Raw genomic sequence first — 20,504 nt, 5'->3', positions numbered from 1 at the left:
CACTCCTTTCTTTGCCTCATTATGGCTATGTGGAAGATGGGGATAGGTCATGTTGCCTTGTAGTAACATATTTATGAATATTTGTGCTGGTGTTGAACTGTGAATAAGATCAATGTATCTGTGCACAAAACAATAATCTGTAAAAAACCTTGACTCGTTCTATATCCAGGGATATGTTCCCATATGGATCTATGGAACACGATATAAATATGGGGTTGGGGAAATTACCCACTTACTATATCCAAAAGTTCATCTAATGAGTAGAAGGAGTTGCCATTAAAAAATTCTTTTAATTTCCTTTTAAATGCTATATGGCTATCTGTCACACTTTTGATGCTATTAGGTAAGTGATCAAAGACTTTTGTGGCAGCATAATTTACCCCCTTCTGAGCCAAAGTTAGAATGATCTTCACTACTCAAGGTTAAAACTTTCTCCTAGTGTTGTAGCCATGTACACTGCTATTACTTTTGAATTCGTTTCGATTGTTAATAACAAATTACATAAGTGAATAAATATATTGTGAGGCTACAGTGAAGATCTCTAGCTCTTTAATTGGAGAGCAGGGAGAGAGGAGAAGATTGAGGAGGAAGAGAAGAGGGAAGGGACAGAGAGAGAGGCTGTGGGAAGAGAGGGGGGAGCAGGAGTGAGAGGTAGAGAGAAATTAAGATTGTGAAAAGAACGTACACACACACACACACACACACACACACACACACACACACACACGCTACCAATACATAACACACTTATAAATTGTTCTACTGTATAGAAGCAAATGGCAACTGGGTACGGTGTCAGTTTCTCTCTGAAGTTATTTTTATTACCTATTAAATTTTTTACATCATAAAATCAAAAATGTTTTTGACTGAATACTTCACTCCTTTCTTTGCCTCATTATGGCTATGTGGAAGATGGGGATAGGTCATGTTGCCTTGTAGTAACATATTTATGAATATTTGTGCTGGTGTTGAACTGTGAATAATTGCTGTCTTGCAAATACAGAAAGGAATAAATTCATTTATAGGTTACAGTCAGCATACTCAACTTTTTAAAGAGCTGTCTGCAAGAAGTTCTAGTCCTTCTGTAATACAAATGAGTGTTACCGAGTGAAAGTTTTGTGGATCAATTTCAATGAACTTTCAATTTAGGTGTTTGAATTGTGCTCTCTTCCAGTCATTAGAAACAGTTCTCTACATGATGTATAGAACATTTTTTTGTTAAAATTCCATATATACCCTAATAGGGGGTCGCTTGCTACACTCCGTACTATGGTGACACAACTCTTATTCATACAATGTCATGTCAGTAGAAGACCAGTGTAGCCTCTGAAATCTAATAGACTGACAATAATATGTTGTTATATTGGAAACACGAAGTTATGTATTATAGGAAAGTCAAGATGTGGGCATATCTACAGCCAATAAGGTTTGTTTGGAAAACAGTCAACAAATAACGTTACTAGTAGTTGGAACACATTTTAAATGTAGGCACTACATGGAAACTAAAATGACTTAAAGCACTTATTTCCATTTTCTATAGACAATAGATTGAAATATAAACATTATTTAGACATATTGGTAGGCATTTTGCCCACTTTCTGCATACCGCTATTTTAATCAGCTCTTACTTTCTTGTAATTTTTCAAAATCACACAATTAATAAACCTGTTCATTGGGACTTTAATTTATTTATAACATTGCTTTTAATATGTGTCACTCTCATGTTCTAATTTTATCTGTCAGCAGTGTCTGACACCAGTGCTGTACTGTTGCAAATTTCTTTGTGTTTGAAACTCTAACCATTCTTCTCCCCTCTGTTTTCTGTTTAATTTTCTATGCTATTCTGTCCAGTGTCTCCACAACTATGACAAAAAATGTAGACATGTATGACATATAATGGAGATTCATAGCAGCTTAATAAGTGAACTACAGTGAAATACAATTAATGTGATTTAACAAGTACCCCTTACCTACACATGTAGTATTATCAGGTGCCAACATATAGCCAGCATGACAACTGCATACATATCCTCCAGCTGTGTTATGGCAAAAATGTGAACAGCCACTTATGCCTCTACTGCATTCATCAACATCTTCACAACTTCGTTTTCCATCACTGGTTGTTATCTCCCATCCAGTGGGACATTCTGTTCTGCAGTGGTAAGATCCAACAGTGTTAACACAGCCAAGTTCACAGGGCTTTGCGTCAAGGTACTCTGCTTCACACTCATCAATGTCTGTAGATAAATAAGAATATTGTATTCATTATTTTGTGAGATGAAACACTCATATATTTGGATAAACTTACAAGTAACTGTTCTATATGCTGAAAACATTGGAGGTGAAACGTCTAATACAGAATTACATTGTTGACGTGAGTAATAATACAGAAAAAATTACATGTTAAAATGTAGCAAGGTGGAACAATTCCATGGCCTGTAAGTCCATTTTTTAAATAATTATTTTTTCTTTTTTCTGTTTTATACATAAAACATGTACTTTAACTGTATATGATCTCCAAATTCTTACATGAGCTGTAATTTTGAAAATTTTAGTCTTCAGTGTATAATTTATGGGCTGCCAGCAACAACAGTATGAATAGTTAGGTAGAAATATTTTACTTAGAGAAATATTCTAAATTTACAAATCTATAAAACAATGTGCACTTCAAAATTTGAACTTGCTGTTAATTATTTGTTTTTCTTTTGACATATTTTATTAAAAAGTCCTCAGGTTTCTCATTCACACAACAATGTTTAATTTTTTCTGATAACTGTGTAATTCAAAACTTATCTGTGTTCAATAGTATCATAGTTCATAATGTTCCAATTTGAAATTTTAATGTTGTTGTATCGTAACTGTAAATTTTCTGATCCCAAAACTGTAGGCTTTTACAAAAAAATTATGTTAATTAATGAGATATTCAGATTGAAAATTTAACTTTGCAGGAAATTCTTTGGAGACTTTTGTAGGTCCAAGAGCACACCAAAACTTCCATGCCTTAAAATAGGACAATAAATTATACCAATTAAAGAATTTCTGTACAGCAGCTAATCAAGAAAGTTTTCTTGCCTAATGTGTTTAAGTATTCTGCTCTATTTTTTCCCTCTTTTTATTTTAATATCCAAAATGTTATAGCTTTGTATTTTATGATTTGTTATATCTGTCATATGAACATCTCTACATAGCCATCCTACAGAATTCCCATCCCCCAGTTCTGACCAAGGTTTTCACAAGATTTCCTCTGGTTGTAAGGCACATGCGAAAACTGAGAGTCCACTCCCAAATATTCCCAACAAGGACTCCCTTTTGCCCCACTGCCAGCTTGCCTGGTATTTTGGCTGAGAACTCAGAGTCAGTCTGCATCCAGCTGTCATTTAAACCTTTGTATGAGACTGTAGTCTGCATTTAACACATAAGGTTCCTAGTCAGTCACTGGCAGTCAGTGAGTATACTTAAGTTGTGTGTCAGTAAATACCAAGTTAGTATCAAAAAGTTCATGGAGTCAATTTGCTTGTCAAGATATATAGTTACAAAGTCAAAGGTACATCATTCAGCTCCTTGTTTAGTCATGAATGACAACTTACTAATTTCTATTAAGCTATTTAGATCCTACTAGGGCTGCTGACCTGTACTGTAACATTAAAGTTACTCACTGCACACTGATGTTAGCATATTTAAGAACAATAAATAGCACCTAGCAGTAGTAGCATCAAAAGATCTATGGGACCTACAAGGCATTAAAAATAAACTGGTAAGCTTACAGTGGGTTGGTAGCACTTAAAGTCCTTCTAATTTTTAAGAGGATGTAAATCAAAGGAGATCACAAAATTAAAGAGTGTATCTGGCCACTGTAAATTAAAAGAATTAGAAGCATGGATAATGATACTGGTGAACAGAATAATCTTTTTTATTTAAAAAAGCAATATACACTGTTTATAGAAGATCATTCCTTGTCACAAGCAGTATATCTTATACATAAATTGATCAAATAATGGGAAGTTTGGTTTAGTGATATGTGGCTGGCAAGCTGTGATGTAGTGGTAAGGGCAGGCAGGTAAGGGGAAGCAGTCCAGAGGTCCAAGATACCTCAGCAAGCTGAGCAAGGAAGTGGGTAGGTATCTAGTGAGCCAATAAGTACAAACCACCTGGATTTCTTCACAAGTAGCAAGGGGTAAAACTGAGTCATCGCATGGTTATAGATGCTATGCCGCAAAGCAAGATTGTAACTGTGCCAAAAACTGAAGCTTCGTATATGCAATGATGTATAATAAGGCAATGAAGCCACAATAAAGAGACAAGTTCAATAAAAGAAATACAATATTTGTACAACAAATATTGTGAAACCTATTGATGGGTATGTGTAAAAATGTTTATAACAAAAGTAACAAATAATACAAACATATTAAATACGCATATTATACACCACTGAATAGACATTGAAATCACTATAAAATGAGCAGATCTGATATACTGATAAAAAGACTCACAATTTGTGGCAAATGTAATGTATAGTTATGTATCTACATGTATGTATGTCATATAAACCTTTGTGTGAGACTGTAGTCTGCATTTAACATGTAAGGTACCAAGTCAGTCAGTGGTGATCAGTGAGTACATTTAAATTATCTGTCAGTAAATACCACTTACCACAATACCACTTTACTAAGTGGCAAAACAAAGAGTTCTTTACAGGGACACAATAATGTTAGGCTCTGCTTTAGGATCAGTTAGTGGGACACATTCTGAGACATCAAGAGATACCAATTTAGTACTGTAGGGAATCATGGGTGGTAAAAATTGTAGAGGGGGACCAAGAGATGAATGCTGTACGCAGATTCAGAAGGATGTAAGTTGCAGTAATTACTCAGAAATGAAGAGGGTTGCACAGGATAGAATAGCAAGGAGAGGTGCATCAAACCAGTCTTTGAACTGAAGACCACAGCTATAACAACAAGATAATGGTGATCAGGCACAAAGATAGCCTGTTGACCAATGTAGTACGTCATGTGACAGAGTTGAGGAAGGAGCAAGTAGGTTTGGGAGTCTTTTCCTCTTCGTAACAGTTAGTGTAAGCTTGACAAAGTATTGTGCAACCAGTGAGTCATCCATGCATTAAGTGATCGCATGGTGCAATTGGATTGGGCTTAACAATTTTTAGGGCATCAGTTTGCTACTTTGGACATATGTAAACACTGAATGCCAGTACAGACATTTGTTGTGGAAGTCTGTTTTAAAGAAACGGTTATTGCAAATTGACTTTATTGAACTGATTAAATGTTCAGAATTTTTACAGAGTATCAATGATGTCCACTGCACAATGCCTTTGGGTTACATTAGTCATTGCCTGCATACACTCTGCTTCTTTTGCTAGGTAAGTTATACCAAATTTCTGTTTACCCTCCGTGTAATACTAGTCTGTGTATGGCTTCATTATTTTCTTGTGCTAAATGATGCTGAGAATGAATCTTAATGCTGTTGGGTAGATGTGTTAAATTAGTAGATGTAAGCATGTTTCATGGGTCATGTTTTACTGTCCACAGTCTTCACATGAACAAAAAGGGAAGATCCACCTAGTAAATCAACAAATTAGCCCTCAGCCTCACACACCAGCCAAAGACCTAGGCCAGAACAAAAGTATTAATATGCCAATTGCTTTAGACATTTTTTTGATGCACTTTAATGTTCAGTACGTCAGAAATAAACAAGACCTTTTACAAGTTCTTGTGTCTGAACATCCCCCCCCCCCCCCCTCCTCAATGTCATTGTGATTATGGAACATGGTCGCAAAGCTGAGGAATTAAAATTTTGTAAATTAATGGGTCATGCTGTAGCTAACAGCTACTGTAGGCAGCAACATAAAGGCAGTGGGGGTGGCTATTTTCGTTCAAGACACACTGATTAATATGAAAATGTCTTTCCTGGATAAACACCGCAGTGAAATAAATCAAGAAATCACTGGATACTCTTGAACTGAAGGACTAGGGTAGTAATTACATGAAGCACAAAGTAATAGGAATTTATCACCCACCAAATGTAGATTTTAAGTCTCAGCTTAGTAATTAGTTTAGACTGTCCCAAGTAGCCTTACTGTACTAGGGGATCTGATACTAATGCAAACTCCAACAATATGGCTAACTGGAGGCTGACAGATGTACTGAATTCATGCAACTTTGTAAACATAGTAGGCACTGATACCAGAGTGACAGACTACACCCCCAGCATATGATAGATTCTTTCATAATCAGTAGACATGCTACCAACAGTGTTAAGCACAGCTATATGTGTAGAATTTCACTGCTCAGACAACTATTGTCAGTCTCTTCAGTACATGGATACAAACACAGTAGAAGCAACAAATTTTATTGGACAGAAATGAATACTGAATACTCATAATACAAACTGCCTCAAACATAAACTATCCCAGGAAGAATGGAGCAGGCTTTATATGCCAAAAGACTCGAACAATAAATGGGATGAATTCTATGTAACAATTTTTAGACATATTATCATTGTTGTCAAATTAAAGATGTTAAAAGGACTAACACATAGAAAGAATCCAAAGCTGAAACTACTCAGTAGTCTGTTTAAACTCAAGCAGAATGTTCATGACTTCTTCATACTTTATAAATCTAAAAAGGACATCATTCTCAAGGAAAAGTATTGCACAGCCATGAAAATGTTTAAGACAGAGCTTTCAAATTTCAGGAAAAAGGTTCACAGTGATTCAGTCATTAAATATGACAATATGTGTAAGCATCTTGGAAGCTCATTAATCAATATCAGAAGCACCATCAAATATGAATGCAGAAGAAATCAGCATATTGCATGAGGGATCATTAATAGAAGATCCAAGGACAATCTGTGGCATTTTTAATAAATACTTCATCACTCCATGTGCTATCCCAGCTCAACTTGTTGAGCAAAACAGCCAGATAAACATTTGCTCACTCCAAGGTATGTCCGGCCCGGTAGCTGAGTGGTCAGCGTGACAGACTGTCAATCCTAAGGGCCCGGGTTCGATTCCCGGCTGGGTCGGAAATTTTCTTCGCTCAGGGACTGGGTGTTGTGTTGTCCTAATCATCATCATTTCATCCCCATCGACACACAGGTCGCCGAAGTGGCGTCAAATCGAAAGACCTACACCAGGCGAACGGTCTACCCGACGGGAGGCCGTAGCCACACGACATTTCCATTTTATACTCCAAGGTATAAACTTTGAATTCAGAACTGTATGTGAACATGAATTAAGTCAAGTAATCGACACAATAAAGACCAAACTCTCAGCTGGCTGGAATGAGACAGCTAACATCATAGTTAAGATGTGTCACAAAGAATTAGTTAAATCTATTACCCATCTCATTAACTGCTGTGTTAGGGAAAACTCCTACCCTGACTCATTAAAAATGTGCATAGTCAAATCAACATACAAGAAAGGATCCAAAAAACAGGCTGAAAACTTTGGGCCAGTTTCAGTAAGCCCCTTATTTAGCAAAATATTTGAATATGTTTTGCTTTCACAGCTAAGTGATTATTTCACACAAAATGATCTCCTCACAGAAACAACATGGTTTCAGGAAAAACCACAGCACCATCACAGCAATCTCTGTGTTTTTACATAGACTTTATAGTGTACTAGAGGAAGGAAATTTGGCAACAGGCATATTCACTGGATCTTACTAAAGTATTTGATTCAATTAAATATGACATATTAATAGAGAAACTTCAGGCATATAGCTTAAAAGATCCAGCAATACTATTGCTGACCAACTACTTGTCAAACCAGAAGCAGAGCACATAGCTAACCTATGAAGGTATTGACTGAGTTGTAATCTCCCAGTCTTCTAGTGAAACAATGAAATAAGGAGTCCTCCAGGGGTCACTTCTCAGCCCCTTTGATGTCACCCACCATGAAACTCTAAAATTGTGTGTTACGCAAATGACAAATCTCTCTTGCTTTTTGGGAAAAATACCTGTGAACTTATTTCTACTGCTACAGATGGAGTAATAAATATAGTTAAGTGTTTTCATGAACAAGATCTAAATGTAAATGTTAACAAATCACAATTATGAAGTTAATTCACAAATATTATCATTTAAGACTGTTAACTCTAACCATACCTCTATAAATAATATATGTGGAATTGAAGCAATGGGCATCGATAGCTGCACATTCTTAGGCCTCTAATTAGATGGAAACTTGCAATGGTCAAATCATATTAACTATGTGTGTCGGAAGATTAATAATACATTGTATCTATTCAGTCACTTAGCAAAAATAGTTACAAACCCTACTGTCAAAACTGTCTTCTGTGGAACAATATATCCTTTACTAAATTATAGTACTGAACTATGGGGCTGTGCTACAGATATAAACCTCAATAGATTAATGTTTCTGCAGGAGAAGACAATGATAATAATGCCTGGTTTAGGTCGTTATGATTCTTGTAGAGAGGTTTTTGTGCAATATAAGTACCTTACAGTACATTCCTAGTATTTCAATAGGATAATTTTGTTTTTTGTACATCATCAAAAAGAGTTAAGAAAATGCAATGTTATACATGACTACAATACTAGAAACAAACTGCTTCATGCAAAGGACAAATCTAAAAATAACAGATCACAGCCCTTACATCAGTGATCAAATCTGGTTTAACAAACTTCCAAAAGGCTTATATGTGCATGATGGAAATATCTTCAAAAGGAAACATAAATTTTTCCTGAGAAGGATGGAGTTTCAGATAGGCACAACAAAAATACTGTCACAAAATGAGCTTTTGGCCAACAAGGTTGGTTGGTTGGTTGGTTTGTGGCAGTTGACCAGACTGGCCAAGAAGGCCTTTGTCAAAAGGCGCATGCACACACACACACACACACACACACATGACCACAGCCTGTGGCAGCTGAAGCCAGCCAATATTGTTACCTTCCTTCCAGGATTTTCCATTGCTTGATTCCTGACAAAGTAATTTTTGTACTCACTCTCTGAGTTTTCACTTGAATACATGTGATCTTACACTTTTTACAGGAAATTAGGCATATTTCAATTAAATACCCACTTTTGTGGCTTTATTTTCTCTTTTGTGTGGTTGTATTGCAGTTTTTTTATTTGTATCAACTACCTGCTTTGTTTTCGTTTTAAAAGAAATTCTCAAAATGATGTAAGACAATGCTGATATTTGCAAAAGTCATTGTCTGTGTTGACTCAATGCAAAATAAAGTAATAAATAAATAAAAAACAAAGAAATACAATATGACAAGATGCCCCAGGAAAATACATACAATTAAAGTTCCTGTTTCAACATGCTGTGAGAAAAGAACCACTGTTCAGAGTGATGTCAAATTTGAATGGAATATTATCAAAGATGGCGGAAATGTTTCAGAAACAAAATTTAGTGAAAATTTTAGCATTAGATGGCATTGTAAGTGACAGAATATGCAAAATAAGAGATATGGGGTACACGGCAGTTCCTCAGTTTGTGTCTGAAATGCTTGGCATAACTGTCTCAGTGCAATATCCTATGGTACAGGTAAAGCTCTTTTACAAAAACAGTGACTGTGAGTCAGTAGTTCTGCAGAATTTCTGTACACTCAAGGGGTCAGGAAAAGATGTTGGTCCAATGTCTGCCAAGGGTCTGGGGAAAATGATAATGACACTTGAAAAGACAGATTCTTTTGAAGTGCAGCAAAGAAGAGAGAGGAAAGCAATTGATCCTACATCATTAGAAGATGTGGCAACAGCATTATGGGAGTGGTCAAATGGTGGTGTGCAAACAGGCAGTGCACGGGGAATGGACATGGCTGTGTGCATAGTGCGTAAGACTCTGTGAAGTGTCCTGCATTGCTATTCATACACAATTACCCACATTTGGTAGTTGCCTCATGCTGACCTGGCAGTAAGAAAAATCTTGGATCTAGAACTTCTTGCTTTTATGGAAGTGGACAATGTATGGCCATAGAACATTCTGTGGACAGGTGAAGCATATTTCCATCTCCATGAACGTGTCTACACATAGAATTGCAGAATATGAGCAATCTAAAATGCACTCACACATCAGCAAGTACTGTTTAATTCTGCAATGATAACTGTGTGATGCAGATTTTTTACGAAAAGATGGATCCTGTTACCTGTACCAACACTGATAAATGTTTGAACGTCTTATTATATAAAAGTCATTTCACCTCTCAACAGCATGGATGTGTAGATAGGATCATTTTTATGCAAGATGGCATTCCCCTGCACATTGCACACCCTGTCAAGCAACTGCTGCAGAGGCATTTTCGAACTGCTATAGTTATTAGCTGTTATTTCCCTACAGCCTGGCCATCCAGATCACCTAATCCTAATTCATGTGACTTCTGCCCATGGTGTTATCTGAATGAAGCTGTGTTCAACGCTCCAATTACACATGTAGCTGAACTGATGATGTGCATTGCACAATGCATTGTGAGTGTGACCCCTGAGACATTCCGATCTGTTATGGAATAGCGTTTCTTGATTTCAGTTTGTAGCAGAAAATGGTGGACAGCATATTGAACATGTCCTCCTCCAGTCTCATGACAGTTAAAACCCAATTTCATTGTTGCTTTTTATTTGGTTTTTGTCCTCAGGACAATTAAAAACCCATTTTTCCTATCTGGTGGACAAGCTTTGGTACAGTGGATGCGCTTACCTAATTATCATTGCTACAGATACTGAATGTCAGCCTTTTGTACTCATTCACATTGCACAGTATGGTTGGTTTAATGTGCAACTCACACTATAGCCATCATACTGTGTTTCATCTGTCATTTGTTGCCAAACCCGTTTACATTACAACACCTACAGTATCATCTAGTGGGAAATTTATTTCCTTCCATCCCTCCCTCATCCATAATGTTCCCACTTTTTTTGATGATATTGTGTTCAAGTTCGACATCATTCTAATCTATAGTTCTTTTTTTGCATTATTTTTAAACTGGGACTTTAATTATAATTACTGTGTACACTGTGAACAGCAGCTACCATTGAACGTTAATTATAATTACTGTGTACACTGTGAACAGCAGCTACCATTGATATTTACAATAAAGTATAAAAACAAGCCACATAAACATGGGCTCATAATGCACTGAAAATATAACTCTCATACATGTGGAGCCAGGTGCCAAACTGACCATATATTGAGAATGTAGTGGTAAGGAAAACTGCCATCAACAGATCACCTGAGCAACCATACAGAAACTATTTGGTTATGAGAGAGAGTAATTACTAGGAAAGCACACAAAAAGTATATCAGTTATGTACTATACAAACTTAAAGCCATGGAGAAACCATGCAGACACAAAACTATAAAAGAGCAAGTTATGTAATCTACTGATTGCAAATGAACCAAATACACAGACCTCATGCAGGCAAGATATTAGCCTTTAAAATTTACAAAATGAGAGGAATAATCAAATTAAATGTAAATTAAACAAAGTGCAAGGTATAAATGCAAAAACATCATTTCATAAATGATTATAATGAAGGTACAAAATATAATATACTGTAGTTGCATAATCAATTCCATTCCAACCCCCCCCCTCTCCCCTCCACCATCCCCCCAAAGGATATACAAGCATAGGAACAAAACATATACAGGGCGAGTCAGGAGAAAAGGTACATGCTTTGACGGGTGATACTACCGGTGATTCTGAACAAAAAACGTCTAATAAATACATACCCTTCTCTTAACTGTCTCCAGGTAAACCAATGAAAACAGCTAGGAACAGGAAAGGTGCAGGTGATGGTAAATTAAGATACTGTTATGTTATGGTTTGTTTAATCATGTACGTTTCCTCACAGAAGACGTCAATGTCAATCCATGTTGCTGCTCTTGTAGACAGATGTGTCGCTAATCGGAGCTCAGTTTTGCATTCCTTTACCTTAGCACAAGCATGTAAAATAAGAGCGAGAAGTTCCTCTCTTGTGTCCACTCTGCACTTGTAGAAGTTGCTCTTCAGCCACCCCCACAAACAGTAATCCAATGGGATAAGATCGGGTAACCTCGGTGGCCAAGCAATGACTCCATGGCGACCAATCCAACAACCAGGATACATTGTGTTGAGATACTGTGTCACTGCCTATACGGAATGTGTAGGAGCTCCAACCTGCTGTAAGTACATACGAGCTCATGTTGTCAAAGGGATATCCTCCATGTATCCTGGTAACACATTTGAAGAAACTCAAGATACTGTGTCCCAATAAGATGGTTGTCTAAAACAACTGGACCAATGCGTTGGTCATCAATAATACCACACCACATGTTGACTGAGTAACATCATTGAAAATTCGTTTCCACAGTAGCGTGCACATTTTCATTGGCCCATACATGAAAGTTGCACTTGGTGTTGATTCCATTGTGGGTAAATGTTGACTCATCAGTGAACAGAATGCATGGAATTAATCACTCATTGGTAATGATCCACTGACAGAATTCTTGCCGGGCAGCAGCATTGCCTTCATACAGATGTTGTACACTCTGCCAATGAAGGGGATACAGACCATGCTCACGTACTGTGCGTATCACTCATGTTTGTGGAATACCAACTTTGTTCTACAAGATATCCTTATCCCACTAGTCAGCCACCCAAGCTGCCTATTACTGCTAGTACCCCACTTAGAATGTTCTAATGGAAAGCAAATTTCAAAGAGCATGAGAAATGTGTTAAGGAAAACATTGTATTTATCATCTATGTTATCGGCACTATAAACATTCTGCCACTTTTGTTCCTTGACGAGGTTTAAAGAACTCTCTATTGCTTTTGGATTAACTTTCCTACAGAGTTTGTAAATAAATATGACATTGGTTTGAGTACAAAAGCCTTTTAGTGTTAAAATTTGTGCATCATGGTCTGAAAGTCCATTCACGCTTTTACTAACAGAATGCCCATCTAATAACGAAGAATGAATAAAAATATTGTATATAGCTGTGCTACTGTTCCTCTGCACCCTAGTTGGAAAAAAACACAGTTTGCATCAGATCATATGAATTTAGGAAATCTACCAACATACTTTTTCTTGCACCATCATGTACAAAATTAATATTGAAGTCACCACATATAACTAATTTCTGGTACTTCCTACAAAGTGAATCAAGAACCCTCTCTAGCTTGAGCAGAAATGCTCTGAAGTCGGAGTTAGGGGACCTATGAACAACAACAATTAGAGGTTTAGTTTCACTAAATTCAACTGCCCCTGCACAACATTCAAATATCCGTTCAGTGCAGTGTCGCGATTCGTCTATGGACTCAAATGGAATTCTGTTTTTTTATGTACATAGCCACTAACCCACCCCACAAGGAGCTCCTTGAGAAACAGCCAGCTAATCTGTATCCTGGTAAAGGAAGCCTCCGAATTGTCAAATTAAGTGGTGCTCTGATATACCAATAATTTCAGAGCCAACATCTATAAGCAATTCACTAACTTTATCTCTAATACCTCTTATGTTTTGATGAAATATGCTAATTCCTTCTCTACTTGGAAACATTACATCCTCGGAATGTGAGCCCTTAGTTAGAGGGACTTCCTTTAAGCAGGTATACCTATCAGCTAACTTCAATCTAAAAAAGGTGCAGCTCTGACACCAACTATTACAGGAATTTTTCCATGAGTGACCCCACCACCACCACCACCACCACCACCACTCACTACACTGCTAAACTTAACCAGCCTCCCCTTCCCATACCTATTGAGGTGCAGGCCATACCTAGGTAACCCGATGTACTGATAGACCCAACTGGTGCCACTGAGATGTGACCCATGCCCTCTGCCATCAGCACCCTCCCCAGCCCCATGTTAATGCACCCAACAGCTGCATTAAGGTGAAGCTGATCATGACGCTGAAACAGTTGCACAAAATGCACATTAGTGCCACCAGTTTGAGTAGCTGTCTTTACCAGGTCACCCCCTACATAATATTCCCCAGCCCTGCTCCACCCACTATCACTACCTGATCCTCCTACATAAAATTCCTACATAACCCCCCTGTGCTGTCAGTCAGTTGAGCCAACCCTGCACTAGGCTTCACAATGCTGGTGACCTGGTACCCACTCTTAAACATTTCCTGCAACTTGGTCTTCTGGAAAATTTGGCTTTTTTTGCTTGTGTGGGTTCTACATGTATCTGTGAATCTATCAGGCAATCTTTTATATTGTTTTTTATCTGAGGTAGGTTAAAAATTTGAAAACTAATTTAGTGGTTTTACTTTTATTGCTATTTAAAGCTTTTCTTACATGTGTAAACATATTTTAGTGGGTATTTTAATTATTTCCATGATAATGATGAGTTATGTACATAAATCTGGTGCACAGAAGCTGATATATAACTGAACACAGGATGAAAAAATTGTGAAAGAAGTAGAGAAAATAAAAAAAGACCAATAGGTAGCTATCTTTTGCCAAAAGATAATCCAGTGTCGAATGTGTGTACATCAGAAGAAGCAGAAAATCGTTCTGAGCAAAAACCTATGCTGACTGCATCTGATATAGACATTTTTCCACCAAATGGAGAGGTAACCAAACAAAAGTCTGTGTCTAACGAATGTAGTGCCTGTGACTGGAATTCATGTGATCCTTTGCAATGGCCATGTCCACTCAATAACAGTGATAAAAACAGAATTTTTAGAAATGACATTTCAAATATTGACCTTTGAACAGGTCAGCAGTTTGTAGACAAATAAAGCAGAAATTTTACCAAGTATCACTTGTATTCCAATTGCTCACTTGAAGTGAAAAGAGATTGGCTAGTGTAGGACAGCCAAAAAAAGCTCTTTTGTTGGTCATGATTATTATTTCAGAATGATACCAAAAAGCTTGTTTCAGCTAGGTTATGGGAACTATATGAAGTATTTGTCTACATGAAAACAACTTGGAAAGAGCTATACTCTATTCATCCTGATCACAAGAACAGTTTGCCACATAAAAATAATTATTTAGAATGTATATGTCATCAATAAAGCCTAGTAGGTAGCAGTGTGCATTCAATGTTCATAAACTGTTGCCAAAAGAAAGAGACTTTTGAAATGAGCTGTTAAAAAGAATTTTAGATGTTACTATATTTTTATTCTCATGTAATTGTTTTCCAAAAAAGACAGATGAGTAAACATAAATGTCCTGATCAGTTATTTTTCCAAGTTTGAAACAATGATTCTCTTGAATGTTTGGAGAGTAATTTTGAACTATATAATTACAAGAACTTTGATCATGCAGTCAAAAAATATTGCCTTGATATTGAAATAAAAAATTAAGGCTTTTACAATTGACTCATCTGGCCTTGCTGTGCTGGTACTGCGAATGGCTGAAAGCAAGGGGAAACTACGGCCGTAATTTTTCCCGAGAGCATGCAGCTTTACTATATTCTTAAATGATGATGGTGTCCTCTTGGGTAAAATATTCCGGAGGTAAAATAGTCCCCCATTTGGATCTCCGGGCAGGGACTACTCAAGAGGACGTCGTTATCAGGAGAAAGAAAACTGGCGTTCTACGGAACGGAGCATGGAATGTCAGATCCCTTAATCGGGCAGGTAGGTTAGAAAATTTAAAAAGGGAAAGAAGAGAATAGAAGCTTTCAAAATGTGGTGCTACAGAAGAATGCTGAAGATTACATGGGTAGGTCACATAACTAATGAGGAGGTATTGAATAGAATTGGGGAGAAGAGGAGTTTGTGGCACAACTTGACTAGAAGAAGGGATCAGTTAGTAGGACATGTTCTGAGGCATCAAGGAATCACAAATTTAGTATTGGAGGACAGCGTGGAGGGTAAAAATCATAGAGGGAGACCAAGAGATGGGTACACTAAGCAGATTTAAAATGACGTAGGTTGCAGTAGGTACTGGAAGATGAAGAAGCTTGCACAGGATAGAGTAGCACGGAGAGCTGCATCATACCAGTCTCAGAACAACAACAACAACAACAATTTACTGTAGACAAAGATATAAGAGTTCTCTGGTCTGAATTCTTAAGCAGATCTAGCATATGGCTACCAAAATTTGGCTTGAGAAAGTTTTTTTTTTTTTTTTTTTTTTCAAAAATTTGAGGAATAACAAGGAAGGTTTTCTTTGATGAAGCTGACTTGGGTAGTAGTGGAGCACCTGACACACTCCCAGATGGAATTGAAGAACAATAATTTCAAAAAGAGGTTTTTGATGTAATCAGAAAGAAGATTGTTTCTCAGCTGGATTCTCAGTATAAAGAAAATTGGTAATATTTGTCCATCTTTTGAAGCCATTCTCAGAATAAGTACAACTTTGGATACAATTAAGAAATTTATTTTAATTTACCCTGATGATATGGATGATAATTTTAACAAAGGAATAAAAATGTTTAAGTTGGTGAGTGCAGCTGCTTTTGTGGATTTGACAAAGTCAACAGGAAATAAAGGGCTTCCTTTTCTTCCTCTAAATGAAATTTATAAATTGAGGTTACCATCTGTGTTTCCTGAACATTTTCATTACCCTACCAGTGATGGATGATTCAGTTGAGAGAGGATTCACTAAATTAGCATTAATCAAAAACCATTTAAGATCTACTTTAAGCCAAGAAAAACTTAATCATCTAGCATTATCATCAATAGAGCATGAACTTGATTCTAAAAAGTGCTCCAGCTGCAAGAATGAAATTGTTCAGCTGACACTGACAGTTTCAACAAGAGTCTTTAAATCAAGATAATGAAGTATGCTGCAAAGGTTCCACATTAAGTTTTAGGTTTGCTTCTTTTGATAGCTACTATTATTATTATTATTATTATTATTATTATTGTGCATACAAATATTTACATCTGTTCAAATACAGCACATTCAATTAATTAATAAATTGTTGGCAGTGCACTGTGCAGGCAGCATTTATTTACTGCTCAGGTGTGAAACATAATGAAGAAACAATATTTCTGGAAATTAACTACTATGAGCTGAGAAGGCTTGGGGCCCCTCACAAAAGTTTGTCTAGGGGCCTATGAAATCTATGGGTGGAACAGCTTACAGGAGGCATAACTTGATCCTCTCAGAAAGAACTCATATTCAAATGTCATTTACAAATGAGAAACTTTTAGTATTTTTTCTTTTTTTTCCCCTTAAGCATGCAATATAGATGGCATTAGCCCTACTGACTTTGTGTGGTTGTGCTGTAATGTTAATCATTTGTATATCCAAGCACATAACACAGTTCGTACTATGTAGTGTTTGATGCTTCCCCACTTTTTTTATCATTTTGAATATCTAGGTTAGTGGTACATAAGGTCAACACTAATTTGTGGCCACATTAGCTGTAAATGGGGCTTTAAATATTTAGTTTTTTTTCTATCCAACATTTACATACAAATATTCCATTACATTCATTTGATGGAATTGAAACTGTTCCTTGTCGATATTGACTCCACTGATAGTCACTATCTTATTGCCATATTTGCACAAATATAGGCTGCATTTAAACTTTTGATATGAGGTTATAGTAAAAAGCAAATCTCAAATGTAGATTGCACTGCTAAATTTATGAGAAAGTTCAAGTAGGCAGTACTTTAAGTAGCATCTCTCTCCCTCCCCCTCTTCAACTCCTGCAAAACTACAGTTAACAGAACAGAAGAGCTCTGCCAAGGTGGCAGGCCATCTAAACCTGACACGTTAAGGTCGAGAGGAAAGTTACTCCTTTGGTTTGTGAGCAGTGATGCGAAAGAAACATGCTATAGTCCACTGAAAAAGACTTGATAGTTAACATTTGTCACTTGCCACTGTGGTGTTGCCACATCAGCTGCCAGCTACCACTTGGTTATAGGTAACTTGCTAACATGGCAAGTCACTTCACAGATCCTGTTAATGTGTAATGCAGAGCAGTGTTGTAAGTGGCCACCACAAGATATTTCGAAAGTTTGAGATGTTGGGTCATCAGCTGAATTTAAGTGACCAATGAACTGTGGCAAGAGATGTCTTTTGTAGCCCCGAATTTAAACTCATGTCATAAGCTAACCACAACCTTGTGATGTGTAATGCATCTGAGAAAGCAATGGTCAACAATCTGTGGCATAACTAAAATCACTTTGCTTTGTTCATGGATATTAAAGCTATCCTCTACAAGCAATTCAAGATGGAAAAAGTTCAGTTTCATTGCTACAAGCAAGCTTTAACTCCTTGCTATCATTGGTTACCTAAAACTATCCTCTCATTGGCTACACAAGCTGCCATGTTACCAAACAATGAACAGTCCTCATTACCACTTGGTTTTAGACTATAGACAACACAGGCACAAAAGCAAATAAAAAAGTCAATACAAAGCTTAAAATGATGTAGTAAGGAATTAGAAATAAAAAAATCATTTAAACCAATTAACTGAATAAAAATAATATAGAATTTTTATTAGATTTAGAAGTTAAAAAATCATGACATTTGGTAAGATTCGAACATACAACCTTCAACATGGTGAGTTATTCCAATAGCCACTGCACTAAAGTAGAGCACCAAGTCCATTTGTTATATTTTTTTACTGTATCACCCAGTCACAATGATGAATTGCAGCCTTCAAAAGCTTGGTTTCAGTTCATTTGTGAAACTGATCTGATATAAGCTGATCCTGATGATTATGATAACTGCATATGTGATACTGAATTGCTTGTTGTGTAGAAGTATCCAGTAGTGTTTCATTAGGGTTGTGTATGAAACGTGTATTTCACTAGTATCACATATTATGAAATACAAAATAAAAGTGCCAGACCCATGATTGTGGATTCAAACATATCAAGAAAGAATGCTGAATAAGGAATTGGAAGTGTACTGATCAATTGCTGTCGTGGTTTGGCAATGGTGAATGGTTTTAGTGTGACACTAAGAGCTCTGATTGGAGGAAATGAGGCCCAATACTTGAAGTGGCAACTATCAAGTAATTTTAATCAGACTAGAATTATATAGCAAAATTTAAACTTCAAGTTATCAGCTATGCAAAGGAATGTGGAAAGTGGGAAGCTGGATGCATATTTCATGTCAATGAAAAAAACATTCATTAGTGATGTGTAAGTGAAGAGAAATTCTTAAATTGTTCAAATCTCCAATGTGCATTTCTAGGACAAAATATCAAATATTCAGATGCGTAGAAACACTTGCTTGATTTTTTAATTCAAAATAGAAATTGTGGATATGTCATTATGGTGGAAAAGATACAAATTGAAGGCTGAAAAATAACAAACAAAAGAAACATATTATCCACAGTATTTAAAGTTTCATATGAATGGTTTTATAATTTATGCAATGAAATAATTCATTGCAGACCTACAACTGTGCAAAAACTGCCTCAAGCATTGAAAACAGTTTAGTATCTTTTCAGTGTTACGTAAACCAGATTCAACACAAAAACTGTTATTTATTTTTCCAGATAGGGAACGTAGACAAACACAGGTCTATTTTGACATGCCAAGCAGCACCACAGTAAATAAAGTATGGGAATGCAGTGTGCAAATACGTACATGTAGTGCTAAAAAGCAGCAGTGCACAGTGATGTTGGATAAAAATTGCCTCTGTATGTGGATTTTAATCAAGAAGCTTGGTCAAGGGAGAAAGCTTACCAGCTGGTATCCTTGTAAGATCTCACGGCAGTGAATGGATGGCAGAGAAACTGGTCCTAGGCTAGATTTCAGCAGTGTGGAATAAACAGCAAAGAGACCTTTTTCTTGCAGAATTAGTGCTTGTGTTGGATAGTTTTTGCAGGCGCAATGGTGATGGAGTGAAATAAAATATGAAAGAAGGAAACTTTGACCTAGTGATTACTCCTGGTGCCATGACAAGTGTGTTGCAGCCTTTGAATGTGTGTATCAGTCATCTACTCAAAGCTAATATAAGACAGTTCTATACAGATTACGTTGATGCCAGGAGGCTGTTTGCATTGTGCTGCGTCAGAACTGTGCCATTGGAATTTGGCTGCTTGGTGATCAGTATAAGAAGAACTTGTCATGAAAAATTTTAAAAAAACTGGGATTTCCAATTATCTTGATGGGACTGAAGATGATCTTCTTTATAACTGTGACTCTGAGCAGCATTCTGGATTGTCTAATGAGGATGAAGAATCAGATGCTGATGATTCTGTGAAATGATTGTGCTTGATGTGGGCAAAATGGGTAGTCTTGTGTTAACCTGTCCCAATGTGTAATATTTCAATGTGTTCAGATTTAATATACATATAATTACATATTTTTAGCAGAAGCATAAAAATTTGTTGTTAGTCTGTTAAACATTAGGTGAATTTTACCTCCATCTGTCTAAGCTAGATATTATTACAATTCTTCATGTATGTGGCTAGAGTGTTCATCTGTTAAAGGTATTGTAGATCTGTATTTTCAACTACTAAAAATGTGGAAGCAGTCAACATTTCCAGACGTAAGTGAAAATCAGACAAAAATGCAACAATTGACTGTTTTTAGTAGATAAAACAAAATGTGTAAGGTAAAATATATGCCTCTTTAGAAGTAGCAGAATGGCTTTCACATATCTTTAATAATAAATCTGAT

At 36.6% G+C, this 20,504-nt stretch overlaps 1 protein-coding gene across 6 annotated transcripts in view; it reads right to left on the bottom strand.

The window, feature by feature from the left end:
- The window catches only part of LOC124546302, a 343,143-nt gene that overhangs the window by 32,706 nt on the left and 289,933 nt on the right, over window positions 1-20,504 (bottom strand). For all 6 annotated transcript variants that reach the window (XM_047125026.1, XM_047125029.1, XM_047125028.1 and 3 more), the window contains one exon: window positions 1,971-2,237. In XM_047125026.1, the coding sequence (XP_046980982.1) occupies window positions 1,971-2,237 (267 nt within the window). The remainder of the gene's footprint in view (window positions 1-1,970; window positions 2,238-20,504) is intronic.

Source organism: Schistocerca americana, chromosome 1 (assembly GCF_021461395.2).
Source record: "Schistocerca americana isolate TAMUIC-IGC-003095 chromosome 1, iqSchAmer2.1, whole genome shotgun sequence".
Taxonomy (NCBI): Eukaryota; Metazoa; Arthropoda; class Insecta; order Orthoptera; family Acrididae; genus Schistocerca; species Schistocerca americana.
Note: the sequence above shows the minus strand (reverse complement) of the source record. Positions and strands in the feature narration are given on the sequence as shown.